Genomic DNA, 16,328 nt, shown 5'->3' with positions numbered 1-16,328 from the left:
GCACAACATTATTAATTAACATTGCACAAACCAAATCTAGGATAGCCTGTTCCCTAGTTGGTTCCTCGACGTACTGGTCTAAAAACCATCTCGTACACACTCCAGGAATTCACCCACCACACTATTATTGTTAATTTGGTTGCCCAGTCTATATGTAGATTAACATTACCCATGATTATTTTACTACCCTTGTTACGTGCATCTGCAATTTCCTGTTTAATGCTGTCCCCTACTTCACTGTTTGGAGTCCTATATACAACTCCAACTGATGTTTTCCATCCCTTGTTGCTTCTTAGCTCCACCCAGGCTGATTCTACATCTAGGTTTTCTAAGCCAATATCCCCTCTCACTACTGCACTAATTTCATCCTTAACTAACAATGCCACCCCACCTCCTTTTCCCTTTTGCCCGTCCTTCCTAAATATAGAATACTTTTGGATATTTAGTTCCCAGCCTTGGTCACCTTGCACTCACGTCTCCATAATCCGCATCATATCGTACCCGCTTACATCTATTTGCGCTATTAATTTGTTGACCTTATTGCAAATTCTCCGTGCATTCAGATGCCATGCCTTTAGACTTGGCTCTAACATTTTGGCACTTTTTTTTGTACTGTGGCCTTTTTTTGCTGCTAGCCCTCGTTTCCTCTGCCTTCCATTTTTGCTTTCTATTTCTCTGCCTTTCAATCATATCTCTGACTGCCTCTCGTCTCACGGCTCAGGTTCCCACCCTCACCTGTCACTCTAGTTTAAACCGTCCCCCCCTCCAACCACCACCACCGCAGTACTGGCAAATGCCCCTGCAAGAATATTGGTCCCGGCCCTCCTGGGGTGCAACCCGTCCAGCTTGTACAGGTACCACCTTCCCCAGAATCAGTCCTAATGCCTCAGGAATCTAAATCCCTCCCTCCAATACCATCTCTCCAGCCACACACTCATCTGGTCTATTCTCCTTTTCCTGATCTTGTTAGCACAAGGCACTGGGAGTAATCCTGAGGGTTGCTATCTTTGCAGTCCTACTTTTCAATTTATTTCCTAGCTCCCTATATTCTGCTTTCAGGACCTCACCCCTCTTTTTACCTGTCGTTGGTACCAACATGGACCGCGACCTCTGGCTGTTTATCCTCCTTCTTCAGAATGTCCTGCAGCTGCTCAGTGACATCCTTGACCCTGGTACCAGGGAGGCATACACCATCCTGGTGTCACGCCTGCAGCCGCAGAAACGTCTGTCTGTTCCCCTTACAATAGAATCCCCTATCACTATTGCTCTCCCACTCTTTTTCTCCACCCTGTGCAGTTGAGCCACTCGTGGTGCCACAGACTTGTCTCTTGCTGCAAGAGAAACTCCGCCCCCACATCCCCAGCAGTATCAAAAGCAGAAAATCTGTTAGAGAGTGAGATGGACTCAGGGGACTCCTGCGTTACCTCCCCAGTGCTTTCACTGTGTCTGACAGTCACCCTTCCCTTTCTGCCTGTTCACTATTTACTTGCAGCGTGACCACCTCACTGCAAGTGCTATCCACAAAGATCTCATCCTTGTGGATGCTTCACAGTAATCCCAGCTGCAGCTCCAAAACACGATTTCAAGTAGCTGCAGCTGGAGACACTTCCTGCACACGCGGTTGCCCTGCACACTGGAAGTGAATCTGACTTGCCACATTACACAGCAAGAGCATTCTACTTGGCTAATCAGCCCTGCCACAACATACCCTTAAATTACTCCCTTTACTTTTAAATTACTCCCTTTACTTTTAATGTCCTCTGAACTAGAAGAAGTAAGGACCGTAGAAATACTCACCAGGCCCTACTTACCAAGGCCGCCGCTCTTCTTACTGAGGCAAAGTAAAAAATGAAAGGGTCACATCCTTCCCTCTTCCTGAACTCCCTCTCTCACCAAACTCCAACTTAAGCACTCTAATGCAGCTCTGTAGATGGCCCACTTTTATGCTCTCTGAATCTAGCTTTTGAAAATCAGTTTAAGCCAGTTATCTAATTAACTAGCTGCAGCTGCCAGCACAGCCTGTATACCCCGTTTTAAAGCTGGACAAAAACTCACCTTCTCCCAACCCAAAGAGCAACTGTTAGTTAGCTGCTAAATTAAAGACTAGACTTTAGATAGAAATTAATCCTTAAATTAACCCTTAAAAGTCCCTCTCTCACCAAACCCCAACTCTAATGCAGCCCAAAGCAGCACTCCAGTGCAGACTTTTAAGTTATTTCGGTGGTTGTAAAACATTGTGGGATGTCTGCAGCTAAAGGCAATACATAAATGCAAGTTTCCTTTTTCCAATTTACAGCAGAATTATTATAGACAATTGAAAGCACAAAGAGTAGCAAGGGTTACATAGTTCCATTACATTTACACTGTTTTCATTATCCAGGGAAATGCAGAACATTTACGCAGAACTGTCAAAATATTGTGTAAATACATGCAATAATGGCTATTACAGTGTGATTATATACAAAGTCTGTGGAAGGATTAGTCTGATGCCATTTTCTTGTTCCATCCTTAATGTTTTTCAACTTGCCTTCTCCGATTTGTTCAGTAAGGTAGCTGATATAATTGTTGCGTCACTAGCTACGTACATTCTTACAGCTGAGTATCACATGAGGATTTTGATGTATATTGTTCTGGTAAAATATTTTGGATCCATTCTTATAAGGTCTTATAACAAGGGAAAAGCCCATGGACAACATTTTACAATTGCTTTGTAAAAATGCCTTTTATATTTGTTTCCAAAAACAAAAAGCTTTCATGCGCAATTTTAGTGTAAACTTCAATCTAAATATAGAAAACAGTATCCTGTCAGTTTTTATATTCATTTTTGCCCTAACCACACAATGAAAATGAATATAAACCTTTAACTGGCTTCACACAGAAGCATTTTATCACCAGGTGATATTATAAGACTAGCTGCTGCTCATGTACCTGCACTTTGCTTGCAGAGGTATAACTCGTGCTTAGTATCAAGAGAAATGTGTTTATGCTTGCTTCCACAAACCCTGGACCTGTACACTAAAGATATAAAACTGGTAATCTAACAATTACTTCAGCATCAATACAAAAGCATGACATGTTATAACACAAATTGCTTACTCATGCTTGCACTTCACACCATCATTCATTTTGCAACTATCAATATCTTGTGTCATGGTGTAAATGGAGAGCTGAAGTTATTCTAGCTGATACTTCATCCCAGTTGCTCCAAAACAGCATAAGCATGTTATGAACTGTTTGCCTTCATAGAGGGTGTGACTGCAGGTATGGGGGCCCAGGGGTTGCGTTCGAGGAGCCTTGGCCCCTGCAATTGTCCAACAGTTACGAGGTTCTTGCAAGCTGTGTGGACAAGAGCGTGGACTTCAGGGAGGATGAGCGAACTGACAACAGCACCGTGGTACAGGGAGCCATTCAAGCGGGGGGAATAGGAACATAGCAGTGGTAGTGGACAGTACAATTAGGGGGATGGATACTGTTCTCTGCAGCCATGAACCCTAAAGGCAGTGTTGCCTGCCAGGTACCAGGGTTAAGGACATCTCCTCAGGGCTGGAGAAGAACGTGGAGTGGGAAGGGGGGAATCCAGTTGTGGTCATCCACATTGGTACCAATGACATTGATAGGACTAGAAAGGAGATTCTGCTGAAAGAATTTGAACTGGTAGGAGCTAAATTAAAAAGCAGAACCTCCAAGGTAATCGCCTCAGGATTACTACCTGAGCCACGGGCAAACTGGTATAGGGTAAATAAAGATAAGGAGTTAAATGCATGGCTCAAAGGTTGGTGTGGGAGGAATGGGTTTCAGTTCATGGAGCACTGGCACCAGTCCTGGGGTAGAAGGGAGCTGTTCCGGTGCAACGGGCTTCACTTGAACCATGCTGGGACCATTGTCCTGGCAAACCGAATAACTAGGGCTGTAGAAAAGGGGGGAAGGGAAGGTTTCTGGAGAGGGGAATATGTGGGTTTACAAAGCAAAATGATGTGGCAGGATTGCAGGGCAGCTATTTAGGTAATGATACGCAGAAAGTGACAGGAAGGGACAGTGTGCACAAACATAAAAAAAAGTGGCAAATAGAGTCAAAGGGAGAAAAAAATGGTAAAAAGGCAAAATTAATGGCTCTTTACTTAAATGCACTTAGTATTCGGAAGAAAATAAATGAATTAACAGCACAAATAGAGGTGGGAACTTATAGCCATTATGGAGACATGGTTACAAGGAGATCAAAGCTGGGAACTAAATATTCAGGGGTATGTGACTTTTCGAAAGGACAGGCAGGAAGGAAAGGGTGGTGGGGTAGCTTTGTTAGTACGAGATGGAATAAGTACGATAGCAAGAAATGATCTTGGATCGGAAGAAGTAGAATCCATATGAGTGGAGGTAAGAAATAACAAGGGGGAAGACGACACTGGTGGGAGTAGTCTATAGGCCCCCTAACAGCAGCTATACTGTAAGACAAAGAATAAATCAGGAGATAACGAGGGCATGTAAAAAAGGCAGTACATTAATCTTCATGTAGATTGGGAAAATCAAATTGGCAGAGGTAGCCACAAGCAAGAATTCATAGAGTGTATTCCTAGAACAACATGTTGTGGGTTCAACCAGGATCAGGCTATTTTGGATCTGGTAATGTGTAATGAGGCAGGATTAATAAATGATCTCAGAGTAAAAGATCCCCGCAGAAACAGTGACCATAACATGGTGGAATTTAGCATTCAGTTTGAGAGTGAGAAACTTCAGTCAGAAACTGTGCTAAGCTTAAATAAGGGAAACTACGAAGGAATGAGGGCAGAGGTGGCTGGAGTGGACTAGGAAAGGAGTTTAGCAGAAAAGACGGTTGACGAACAATGGCAGAGGTTCAAGAATAGTTCATGATTCACAACAAAGTTATATCCCAGTGAAGAAGGAGGATTCTAGGAAGGGGATAAACCAACCATGGCTAACCAAGGAAGTTAGGGATAGTATCAAATTGAAAGAAAAAACATACAATGTGGCAAAGATTAGTGGTAAGCCAGAGGCCTGGGAAAGTTTTAAAACCCAACAAAAGGTGACCAAAAAAATAAAGAGGGAGAAAATAAACTTTGAGGGTAAACTAGCAAGTAATATAAAAGCGGACAGCAAGTGCTTCTTCAAACATATAAGGAAGAGAGAGGCCAAAGTGAACATGGGCCCCTTAGAGAATGAGGCTGGGGAAATAATAATGGGGAACCAGGAAATGGCAGGCGAATTGAATAAATGATTTGTATCAGTCTTCACGATAGAATACACTAAAAGCATTCCAAAAGTACTAAATAACCAAGGGGTAAAAAAGGGGCAGCAAGGAAATAAATATAACTATTCACTAAAGGAAAAGTACCAGGGAAGCTAACGAGGTTAATGGCCGATAAGTCCCCTGGACTTGATGGGCTGCATCCTAGGATATTAAAGGAAGTAGCTACAGAGATAGTGGATGCACTGGTAGTAATCTTCCAAGAATCCTTAGATTCTGGAAACGTCCCCGAGGATAGGAAAACTGCCAATGTAACAAAAAGGGAGGGAGACAAAAAACACGCAACTATAGGCCAGTTAGCTTAATATCTGTCATCGGGAAAATGTTAGAGTCTATTATAAAGAGTTAATAGCAGAGCATTTAGAAATGCATAATATAATCAAGCAGAGTCAGCATGGCTTCATGAATGGGAAATCATGCCTGACAAACTTATTAGAATTCTTTGAGGTAACAAGCAGGTTAAAGGGGAATCAGTAGGTGTTAATATATCTGGATTTCCAGAAGGCGTTCGATAAAGATACCCCACATAAGGCTAGTTAATAAGAGCCTATGGCGTTGAAGGTAACATATTAGCATGGATAGAGGATTGGCTAACTAATAAGGGGGCATTTTCACCATGGCAACCTGTAACTAGCGAAGTGCCACAGGGATCAGTGCTGGGGCCTCAATTATTTACAATATATATTAATGACCTGGATGAAGGAAGTGAGCATACTATCGCCAAGTTTGCAGATAAAAATAGGTGGGAAGGCAAGCGGTGAGGATGCCACAAAGAGTCTACAGGTTAAGTGAGTGGGCAAAAACTTGGTAGATGGAATATAATGTGGGAAAATGTGAGGTTATACACTTTGGCAGGAAGAATAGGGGAGCGGAATGTTACTTAAATGGAGAAAGACTGCAGAAAGCTGCAGCACTGAGGAATTTGGGGGTCCTTGTGCATGAATCACAAAAGCATACAAGTTCAACAGGCAATAGGGAGGGCAATTGGAATGTTGTCCTTTATTTCAAAGGGAATGGAGTATAAAAATAGGGAAGTATTGCTAAAACTGTACAAGGCATGAGTTAGACCACCCCTAGAATACTGTGAACAGTTTTGGTCCCTTTATCTAAGGAAAGATATACTGGCATTGGAGGCAGTCTAGAGAAGGTTCACTAGGTTGATCCCAGGTAGGGAGGGACTTTCTTATGAGGAGAGGTTGAATAGGTTGGGCCTGTACTCATTGGAGTTTAGAAGAATGAGACATGACCTTATTGAAACATAAAAGATTCTTAGGTGGCTTGACAAGGTAGATGCTGAGAGATTGTTTCCCCTTGTGGGAGAGTGTAGGACCAGTGGGCATAATCTCAGAGTAAGGGGTTGACCATTTAAGACAGAGATAAGGAGGAATTTCTTCTCTCAGAGGGTAGTGAATCTGTGGAGTTCTTTACCGCAGAGGGCTGTAGAGGCTGGGTAGTTAAATATATTCAAGGCTGAGACAGACAGATTTTCAATCAGTAAGGGTTATGGGGAAAAGGCAGGAAAGTGGAGTTGAGGATAACCAAGTCAGCCACGATCTCATCGAATGGCAGAGCAGACTCAATGGGCCGAATGGCTTGCATTTGCTCCGAAGTCTTATAATTAGACTTCTTTCTTTATTCTTTCATAAGTCATGGGCGTCACTGACATTTATTCCCTAATTACCCTTTAACTGACTGACTTACTCTGCCATTTCAGAGGGCAGTTAAGAGTCAACCACACTGCTGTGGGTTGGGAGTCACACATAGGCCAGACCAGGTAAGGATGGCAGATTTACTTCCCTAAACGGCACTAGTGAACCAGATGGGTCTTTATGACAAATCAGTGATAGTTTCATGGTCACCATTACTGAGACTAGCTTTATATTCCAGATTTATAATTGAATTTAAATTCCACCAGCTGCCTTAGTGGGATTCGAAATTATGTCTCCAGAGTATTAGCCTGGGCCTCTGGATTAGTTCAGTGATATTACCACTAGGCCACCATCTTCCCCTAGATTTTGCTCTCTGGAGATACAACAAAACCATTATCCAATGAAAAATTTTCATAAACAGGAGCCCATTATTAAAGGCAGTGTCACACAGCAATACGAAACTATGGCATTGTACTGTTCATCAAATTCTTGATATAGCTGATGAAGCCCAACACTAAATCCACATACTATTATCACAATACAAATTTGACTTCAACAGGTATCTTGCGCTAGAAGAGCAAATTGTCACTATCACCACCTCTTTAAAAAGTTAGTCAACTTCCTGCCATTTCTGCATATTTTGTTTAATACTAGCTCAGGAGGGTTACTAAACTCCATTGTTAGGTTTCTAAATTAGACAGCAATTGTTAATCATAGCAGTAAACTAATTAAGTTTTATTGACTTTCTGCTCTGTTTGAGTTGCTTTCATAGAACGAAATCATGGAAACATACAGCAAGTTGGCCAATCGTCCTTAAAAGAGCAGTGGCAATCCATTCCATATCCCCTTGGTTACAACTGCTCCCAGCATTACTGCCGTCAAGAGAATGGACAATCAACTGAAATAGCCTCTGCCAATACTTTATAAAGTGTACCTAGCTGTACAACTTGAATGGGGTTAACTCAATCTTTGATATCTTATCCTTCTTTTCCCCTCAATGAGCATAAAGGAATCCAAGAGCCCGATTAGGGGAATCTATTTTGTTAAGAGAGCAGTTATTAATTATCTTAGGCTGACAACCTCCGTAATGAGAGTGATCAGGCCAAGGCAATCAACCACACAGAAGGTATTGCTAATGGAGGCTTCTGGGGCCAGATCTGTACAACTACCAAAGGGGTGCACTCTATGGCAGTGACATGATCAATGATTTCCTTAGCTGTCCAACAGAAATCAAAAAAGCTGAAGTTAGATGCTCAAGCATTAAGCAACAGCCTGATAACTAACAGCAACAGAACAGAGCTGTTACGCAGAAACAAAGAGTCTTTAAAGTTTTACTTGAAGTATTTTCATAGCATTCAAGGGCTGTTGCAGAGATAGATTATGATGCAGCATGTCATTAGTGCATACGGAATTTTAGAGCAATGAAGTGGTGTCTGAGTTGATTCATTCACAAGGGGACACAATTATATAATTACGATACTCCAGTGGTTTTTGCAAGTGAAAGCTAGCAATGGTTAAAAAGAGTTCCTCTGCACTTCTGCCAAAAACTGCAAAGACCAGTGCTCCATGAGACAATCACAGAAGCCTGAAGAGAACACTGTATTGAGATGCCAGTCGATCCCAAAAGGCTAGAGACCCAACTGCACCGAGATTGGAAAAGCAGTTGGAATTCCCTGCAGGATTTCAAGCCTCAAATGAGCCAATTCAATGGAAAGAAAAACTTTACTTTTTCTTTAGAAATACAATATCTTAGCATTCAATTAAAGAAAATTTTTTCCAGGTCATTTTTTAATGAAGTCTATCATCTGCTAAAGTATTTGTTAACCATTTGCTTTAGAGAGTAATTCAGAATTTTGAAAATGATGCACAATAGTTAAATTCTAGAGCTACCTGTCCCACTCTTCATTGGTTGTTCGTCTTCTCCGAGATCTCTCAGCACCAGGTTTATCAAGCTGGTCAAATTCATCTTCTATAAAAGCAAAAAAACAAAGATTTAGTTTACCAACCACAAGTCAAACTACACTTCACTGAAAAGGTCTAAACATACCCATCTTACCTTTAGGTTACCTTTGTAGTCTAGAAATACTGTGTTGAATAATTTCTAGCAGATATAATTGTCTACAATAAAGTTTTATACTGACAAAAGGACCAAATGTACATTAAATAATTGCAAAGGAACCACTGTACAAATATCAGCTCAGCAACACCAACTGCAGGCCTCATTTTTGCTGTAAACAATTAGTCTGATTAGATATTACATTAAACGGGCATCAACATTCAAAATGTAATGAAACGTGACAGCAAGCCAAACCAATTTATGATTAATGTAAATGAATAGGGACACAAGAATTTACCAGCCTCACGCAAGGTTCGCATGTTAAGACAAGATCCCATCTCTGCATCAAAGACCTGTGAGGTAGGGTGGAACTACAACTAATAATTGGAGCAGACCAGGGGCAAATCTGGACATCATGTGTTAATAATAAATTTGAAAGGAGGGGGGAAAATAAGGCCAAAAAGCAAAGTATTTCATTTATCTGCAGTCAACTGCTCAAATGGATCATTCGTAATACTGCCTTTTAGAAACTAGGATTGCCTCAAAACCCAGAACACGGAGTAAGATATACTGGCAGACAACTGCAGCTGCTAGTTGTGCTTGGCTGTCAGTTCTTACAGTTTTTTCCATTAAAGCTGCACAAAGTCCTAAACATTAATTGAAATAATATTCTTTCCCCACCCCCAAATTACACCCTAAAATATTAATTTTACATGATCTTCGCTGTTTTCCAAATTCACCTGTGGAACTGTGTGGATAGCAGCCTCCTCTTTAAAAAAAACAAATACACACACAAATCATTTGTAGGGGAAGGTTCCACAATAGGTCAAGGTCAAAATTCTATAATTAAATAACATACTATTTTCACAAATACATTTTAAGATTTAACATAAAGGATACAACATTTCCATCTAACTTGCACAAATATACATATATAAAGCTGTTAACATTTCTTAGCACTTTAGCTGCAGGAAATAGCTGCTGCTAGTTGGTAAACAGTCCAACTTTTGCATCCCACAGAATACACTCACACCATGTCACTCATTTTGCACTGGCTACCATAAAGCACATAAATTGTGTCATAGCCTGATGCTTCAAAAAGACTGAATTAACTAAAACAAAATGCATAATGCAGTTCGAATTAAACAATGGAAATTTAACTGTTAAAAATGTAATGACTAATCTGTAGCGTTAACATTATAAACAATTACAACTGACATTTGACAGATTAAACTGTTGATGGTCAGCTGCAATCATCTAGATTTGTCTATGTAAAGCTGCGGCCATAAAAGTTCAGGTCAGTTTAGGTTCTAAACATGAAAATTGTGCTCCAGTCTGTGAGCAGCACAAAGGAACTGAAATAAAAACAAAAATTGCTGGCAACAAGCGATATGCTAGGTTTTATATACATTATAAAGACAATGCTAACCAATATCATGACTGTAAAAAGAGAAAAAAGATGGGGTAAGTCAAGTGGCAGTAATTAAGTAAACAAAATATGAAAGCAAAACATAGATGCTTTTGGTACTAAATGGTAAACATTAGTTTTCGAAGAACCAACTCTTTGTCTGGTAACTCTACGTGCAAGAAAGCAGTACAGACCAAATAAAAAAAAACGATGACTCAAGAAAACCGAAGCTTTTATAATCCCCGGGACCCCGTTCAATATATATTTTGGTAATGGCTATAAAATGAATAGGAATTGGGTGCAGAAAGGGCATCAATTGAGTGGGGACGCAGCAATGGAGGCTGCGGCCATCGATACATCATCTCCATAGCAGAGATGGTCAAAGCGCAGCCCACCCTCTACCCCTAACCAGCCAAGAGTGGAGATATTCACCGCCTCAGCTGCACCGGCCTCCAGGATCGAGCCAGACAAACCATCCGAGGGCCGGTAAGGCCAGTGCCGAACCCAGGCCAGGTCCTTTCCTTTTTCCACACCGGGCCTGGGACTCGGCAGCAGCGACAGCCTTACTAAACTATTTATAATTCAATGCCTTGTTTTCACCACCTAAACCTGTTATTAGGAAATTACCTTGTGCGTTGCAGGCCATCATGCAGAGGTTGTACTAAGTCGACGGGGCAAAGTTGCATTAACCTGGATTCACTTCGCTTCACTCATCCGGGAGCCGAGATGAAAGAGGGGGAAAAATATAAAGACCCGATTGAAATGTTTCGCTTTTTCTCACCCGCCCCCCAACTCCTCCTCCACTCGTCTCGAAAGAGAGAGAAGGTAAATCACAACATGGCGGAATGGCGCTGTTCCCTTGGAGCATCACGGTATACCGGAGGACTCCTCCGCCGCCGAGCATGCGTGCAGAAGATAGCCCGTCACCCGCCAGTGGATCAATGTTCAAATTTCCATTGGCGTCAAAAACAGAGGAGTTCAGTTGGGGGTTGGTATTGTGTTCAGGTGAAGACTTTCTCTGCTTCAGTTTCTTAAAAAAATGTTACCTAGTAAAGCCTGGCTCCTTGCATTAAAGCCAAGAGTATTTACAAATGTCAAAAATTGTAAAAAAATATATTTGGTACCGCGAGCTTTGTTCAATTACAGAAACTTTTAATGGCTTTGATGCACCGCCACCTACACTTCTGTTATCAATCTGGAACATGAGACTATATTTGGGGTTATACTGGGTTCCGCTGAGGTAGACAACAGTCGCCGATGCAAGCTGTGCACTTTCAACGGGTAGAAATACTATTCAATGTGTCTTATTCCATATATTCCACCATTCGATCGCACATATGCAATGTCCAATATCGGACTTAGCCTCCTCAGAACCCATCGAACCAAAGCAAGTCATCCTCGATCCCGAGGGACTGCCTCAGAAATTCCGCCATCGAATATTAGCCAAATCTAAGCCTAATATATCTGGTGTTGCCATTAACCCTCCTGGATTGCCCTGAAGTATCAAGGAATTAAAGATACTGTGAAAGCATCCCAGGAGAAAAATCCTAGAAGCATTAAAAACTGCGTTTTTTTCATTTTGTTTGAAAACTTTTGCTGATTAGTAATGAAAATATGGGAGATGAGGGAAGAAAAAGTTGTTTGACAGGCTGGACGGTTGGAGACAGAGATGAAACCTAGGTTATGTGAGCTTAAGCTGTAAGCATAGAAAATATTCCTTCATTTGGAGGGGAAAAACATAAGTATATGGAAATCTGAAGGGGGATAGCCTAATGTTAAATGTATTAAATCAGGGGTACAGTTCTAAGGTGGTGTTGCTGCTGCTCCAGAAAAACAAATATTAAAAATGATGCATTTTGATTCATTCCAAGGGTTTTAATATTGATTCATTTTTATTCTGGGGAAAAATTATTTGGATTTTAAGAGACCAGCCAGACTATCACTTCCCCAAGACTCCCAAGGCTACCTGAATAAAATCACTCCAAGATTGAACCCCACCACCTCCATCTCAATTCACACAGGGATACAGTCTTCCAGGTTCAGCTCGCAGGAGTGTGATTCTGATCTTTACACAGACTGTCACCTTCCTCCAATTCTTTTAATTCATATTGAAATGCCTTCCCATCACCGCCACCCTCCCCTCTCCTCACCCCCCCCCCCCCCCAACACAGAGAGGAGACAAAGAAGGATCAAGTGACAGAACTGGATTAATATAGAGTATAAAAAGTGAAAGTATACAGGTGTAAATGGGTGCAGTTTGAACTTTGGACACTGGAGGTCAACCCCAATATGTGTAAGGCAATATCCAGCGGGCTGACAAATGTGCGTAACTCGGATGCGTGGGATTTATATGTGCTTTATGATTGACATCAATATAAGGTAGCTAAGCCATATATTTCTAAATAAAGCATTAACGTTGTCTACACTACACTCTTCAGCCTTTTGTTAGTAAGATTACCTGCAGTGGCTATGATCTGACACCTTGTTGCCAACGATTGTCCCTTCACTGCCGTCCATTACTTCCTTTCCCTTCATTGCCATCTTCAGTGGCATCGACTTCCTCTTCACCTTCTAACTTTTATCTCCTCTTCAATGCCATATACTCTCCCACTTATTGTCATCCATTTCCTTTGTATTACCATCCATTCTTCATTAATTGCATCTTCCCACCCCCTTCTATTTTTCTTCACATTTTCCCCTTATTGCAGTTTCCCCCACAAAGTCATCCACTCTCTTTCTCAGATGAATAAAGGCTGCACATTCAAGCTTGTGCTATGACAAAGCTATTCCGAGTAATTTATATATACACACTTGAAGTTCAGCATTTATAGCACAACATTTACAGATTTCCAAGACATTTATGATTCCTTTTGGCTGGTCACCCAGCCCTTAGTCAATATTAAACAACCAGATGGGGAGGCGATGGCATAGTGGTATTGTCACTGGACTATTATTCCAGAGACCCAGGATAATGCTCTGAGGACCCATGTCCGAATCCCAGCACGGCAGATGGTGATATTTGAATTCAATAAAAATCTGGAATTGAAAGTCTGATGATGACCACAAAACCATTGCCAATTGTCGTGAAAACCCATCTGGTTCACTAATGTCCTTTAGAGAAGGAAATGTGCTGTCCCTACCTGGTCTGGCCTAAACATGGCTCCAGAACCACAGCCATGTGATTGACTCTTAAATGCCATCTGAACAAGGGCAATTAGAGGTGGGCAATAAATGCTGGCCTAGCCAGCAATGCACGCATCCCATGAATGAATAAATTTTAAAAAAAGACTCCTCTCACTCCAATGCCACTCCTTCCCCTAATTACAATTATTCCAGTCATTGTTTACTTTAGGCACTTTGGCAATGATCAAAAGTTCTCCCAACATAGCACACCAGGAGCTGGAACCTGTGGAAAGCCTCTCGAGCTGTATGCACCAGAGATTTTTTTTTAAATTCATTCACGGCTTGCTGGGCCAGCATGTATTGCCCATCCCTAGTTGCCCTTGAGAAGGCGGCGGTGAGCTGCCTTCTAGAACCGCTGCAGTTCATGTGGTGTAGGTACCCACAGTGCTGTTAGGAAGGGATTTCCAGGATTTTGATCCAGCGACAGTGAAGGAACAGCGATATATTTCCAAGTGACTTGGAAGGGAACTCCCAGGTGGTGGCATTCCCATCCGTCTGCTGCTCTTGTCCTTCTAGATGATACTGGTAGTGGGTTTGGAAGGTGCTGTCAAAGGAGCCTTGGTTAATTCCTACAGTGCATCTTATAGATGGTACACACCGCTGCTACTATGCATCAGTGGTGGAGGGACTGAATGGTTGTGGATGTGGTGCCGATCAAGCAGGCTGCTTTGTCCTGGACAGTGTCAAGCTTCTTGAGTGTTGTGGGAGCTGCACTCATCCAGGCAAGAGAGAGTATTCCATCACACTCCTGACTTGTGCCTTGTAGATGATGGACAGGCTTTGGGGAGTCAGGAGGTGACTTACTCATTACACGATTCCTAGCCTCTGACCTGCTCTTGTAGCCATAGTATTTATATGGCTGGTTCAGTTCAGTTTCTGTTAATGGTAACCCCAGGATGTTGATAGTGTGGGATTCAGTGATGGTAAAGCCATTGAACATCAAGGGCTGATGGATAGATTCTCTCTTGTTGGAGATGGTCACTTGTGTGGCATGAATGTTCCTTGCCACTTGTCAGCCCAAGGCTGGATATTGTCCAGGTCTTGCTGCATTTGGACATGGACTACTTCAGTATCTGAGGAGTCGTGAATGGTGCTGAACATTGTGCAATCAACAGCGAACATGCCCTTTTCTGACCTTATGATGGAAAAAAGGTCATTGATGAAACAGCTTGAAATGTAAATGTATATTGTAAATATAACATGTAATTATAAGTTTAGAAATCAGAGAATCATAGAAATTTACAGAACAGAATGTGGCCATTTGGCCCATCATATCCACATCGCCTGACAAGTAGCCATGCAGCCTAATCCCACTTTCCAACTGTTATAGCCTCGTAGGTTACAGTGTATATGACGGCGTTTTTCAGACAGTGAGTTCCAAATCCCCACCACTCCAGGCAGGGACCACAGAGTGACATTAACTAATTTGAAAGAAATAGAACTGTATGCACAAATTTGAACTGTTACCTAATGTACATTTACAAATTTTATGAATAAATATACATTTGGGAAAAAAATTGTGACAATGATGTTTCAGATGAAAGCCACTCCAGCTAATCTTACTAGCTAATAGCCCTGTTCTTGTGAAAAATTGCCATCACTGGCTGGGTTCACAGCATATAGCAGTACTGAGGCGAAAGGAGTCCTTTTAACAATGGGTGTGAATACAATAGAGAAAGAGATGAGTGATAATACTGAGGTCTGAGGGTTGTATTCACAGTATTTGTCAGCAAATGCTGACCTGTTGATCAGGCCTCCAAAATGCTGACTGTTAGCATGAAATTCTGACAGTGGACATGTTATGATGTGTATACGTGTATTGTGTAGCAATGAATTCACATATATGGGGTGTCACAGTGTTCATTTCATCACCTGTGGGAAACTCCTGTAGCTTGCCATTTCAACACTCCACCCTGCTCTCATGCCCACATGTCCGTCCTTGGCCTGCTGCATTGTTTCAGTGAAGCTCAACGCAAACTGGAGGAACAGTACCTCATCTTCCGACTAGGCACTTTACAGCCTTCCGGACTGAATATTGAGTTCAACAATTTTAGATCATGAACTCTCTCCTCCATCCCCACCCACTTTCCGATCCCCCCCCCCACCTTTTTTTTCCCAATAATTTATATAGATTTTTCTTTTCCCACCTATTTCCATTATTTTTAAATGTATTTCCATCCATTGTTTTATCTCTACCTTTCAGCCTTTTTTGATTCCTTCACCCCACTCCCACTAGGGCTATCTGTATCTTGTTTGTCCTGCTTTCTGCCCTTAATTAGCACATTCCTTAGATAATATCACCACCTCCAACACCTCTTTGTCCTTTTGTCTGTGACATCTTTTGGTTATCTCCACCTATCACTGGCCCTCTATCCAGCTCTACTTGTCCCACCCCCCCTTAAACCAGCTTATATTTCACCTCTCTTCTATTTTTACATAGTTCTGCTGAAGGGTCAAACGGACTCGAAACATTAACTGTGTTCCTCTCCGCAGATGCTGCCAGACCTGCTGAGTTTTTCCAGGTATTTTTGTTTTTGTGTTTGGGAACTTATGGTGTTAGCTGCTTACCAAGCAAAGAATTCAATCCTCACTTTAATTATCCGATGACCAATAGTGATGATCCCTGCTGGAGGTCAAAGTGCCTCTTTTGGGGGGTTATGGGGTGCAGCTCTTACATGCAGAAACTGCTGGCCATGTCTATGAATACCCAAACCAATTTACTTTGTAATGTATATCCATTGTCCAAGTTGGAATGTGCATTCTTTCTCCAGG

At 41.8% G+C, this 16,328-nt stretch overlaps 1 protein-coding gene across 5 annotated transcripts in view; it reads right to left on the bottom strand.

Moving 5' to 3' along the window:
• Positions 1-11,249, bottom strand: part of rbm33a (RNA binding motif protein 33a) — a 195,552-nt gene extending 184,303 nt beyond the window's left edge. For 3 of the 5 annotated variants that reach the window (XM_078537080.1, XM_078537103.1, XM_078537087.1), the window contains exons 1-2: positions 11,001-11,249; positions 8,800-8,878 (exon numbers count right to left, since the gene is read on the bottom strand). In XM_078537080.1, coding sequence (XP_078393206.1) covers positions 8,800-8,878; positions 11,001-11,022 — 101 coding nt within the window. In that variant the 5' untranslated portion in view covers positions 11,023-11,249. The remainder of the gene's footprint in view (positions 1-8,799; positions 8,879-11,000) is intronic. The other 2 variants (XM_078537083.1, XM_078537095.1) reach the window with 1 other exon arrangement.
• Positions 11,250-16,328: the final 5,079 nt, after the last annotated feature.

The sequence above is a fragment of the Cetorhinus maximus genome, chromosome 3, assembly GCF_964194155.1.
Source record: "Cetorhinus maximus chromosome 3, sCetMax3.hap1.1, whole genome shotgun sequence".
In the NCBI taxonomy this organism is placed as follows: domain Eukaryota; kingdom Metazoa; phylum Chordata; class Chondrichthyes; order Lamniformes; family Cetorhinidae; genus Cetorhinus; species Cetorhinus maximus.
The sequence above is the reverse complement of the archived record's forward strand: the minus strand, read 5'-3'. Positions and strand labels throughout refer to the sequence as shown.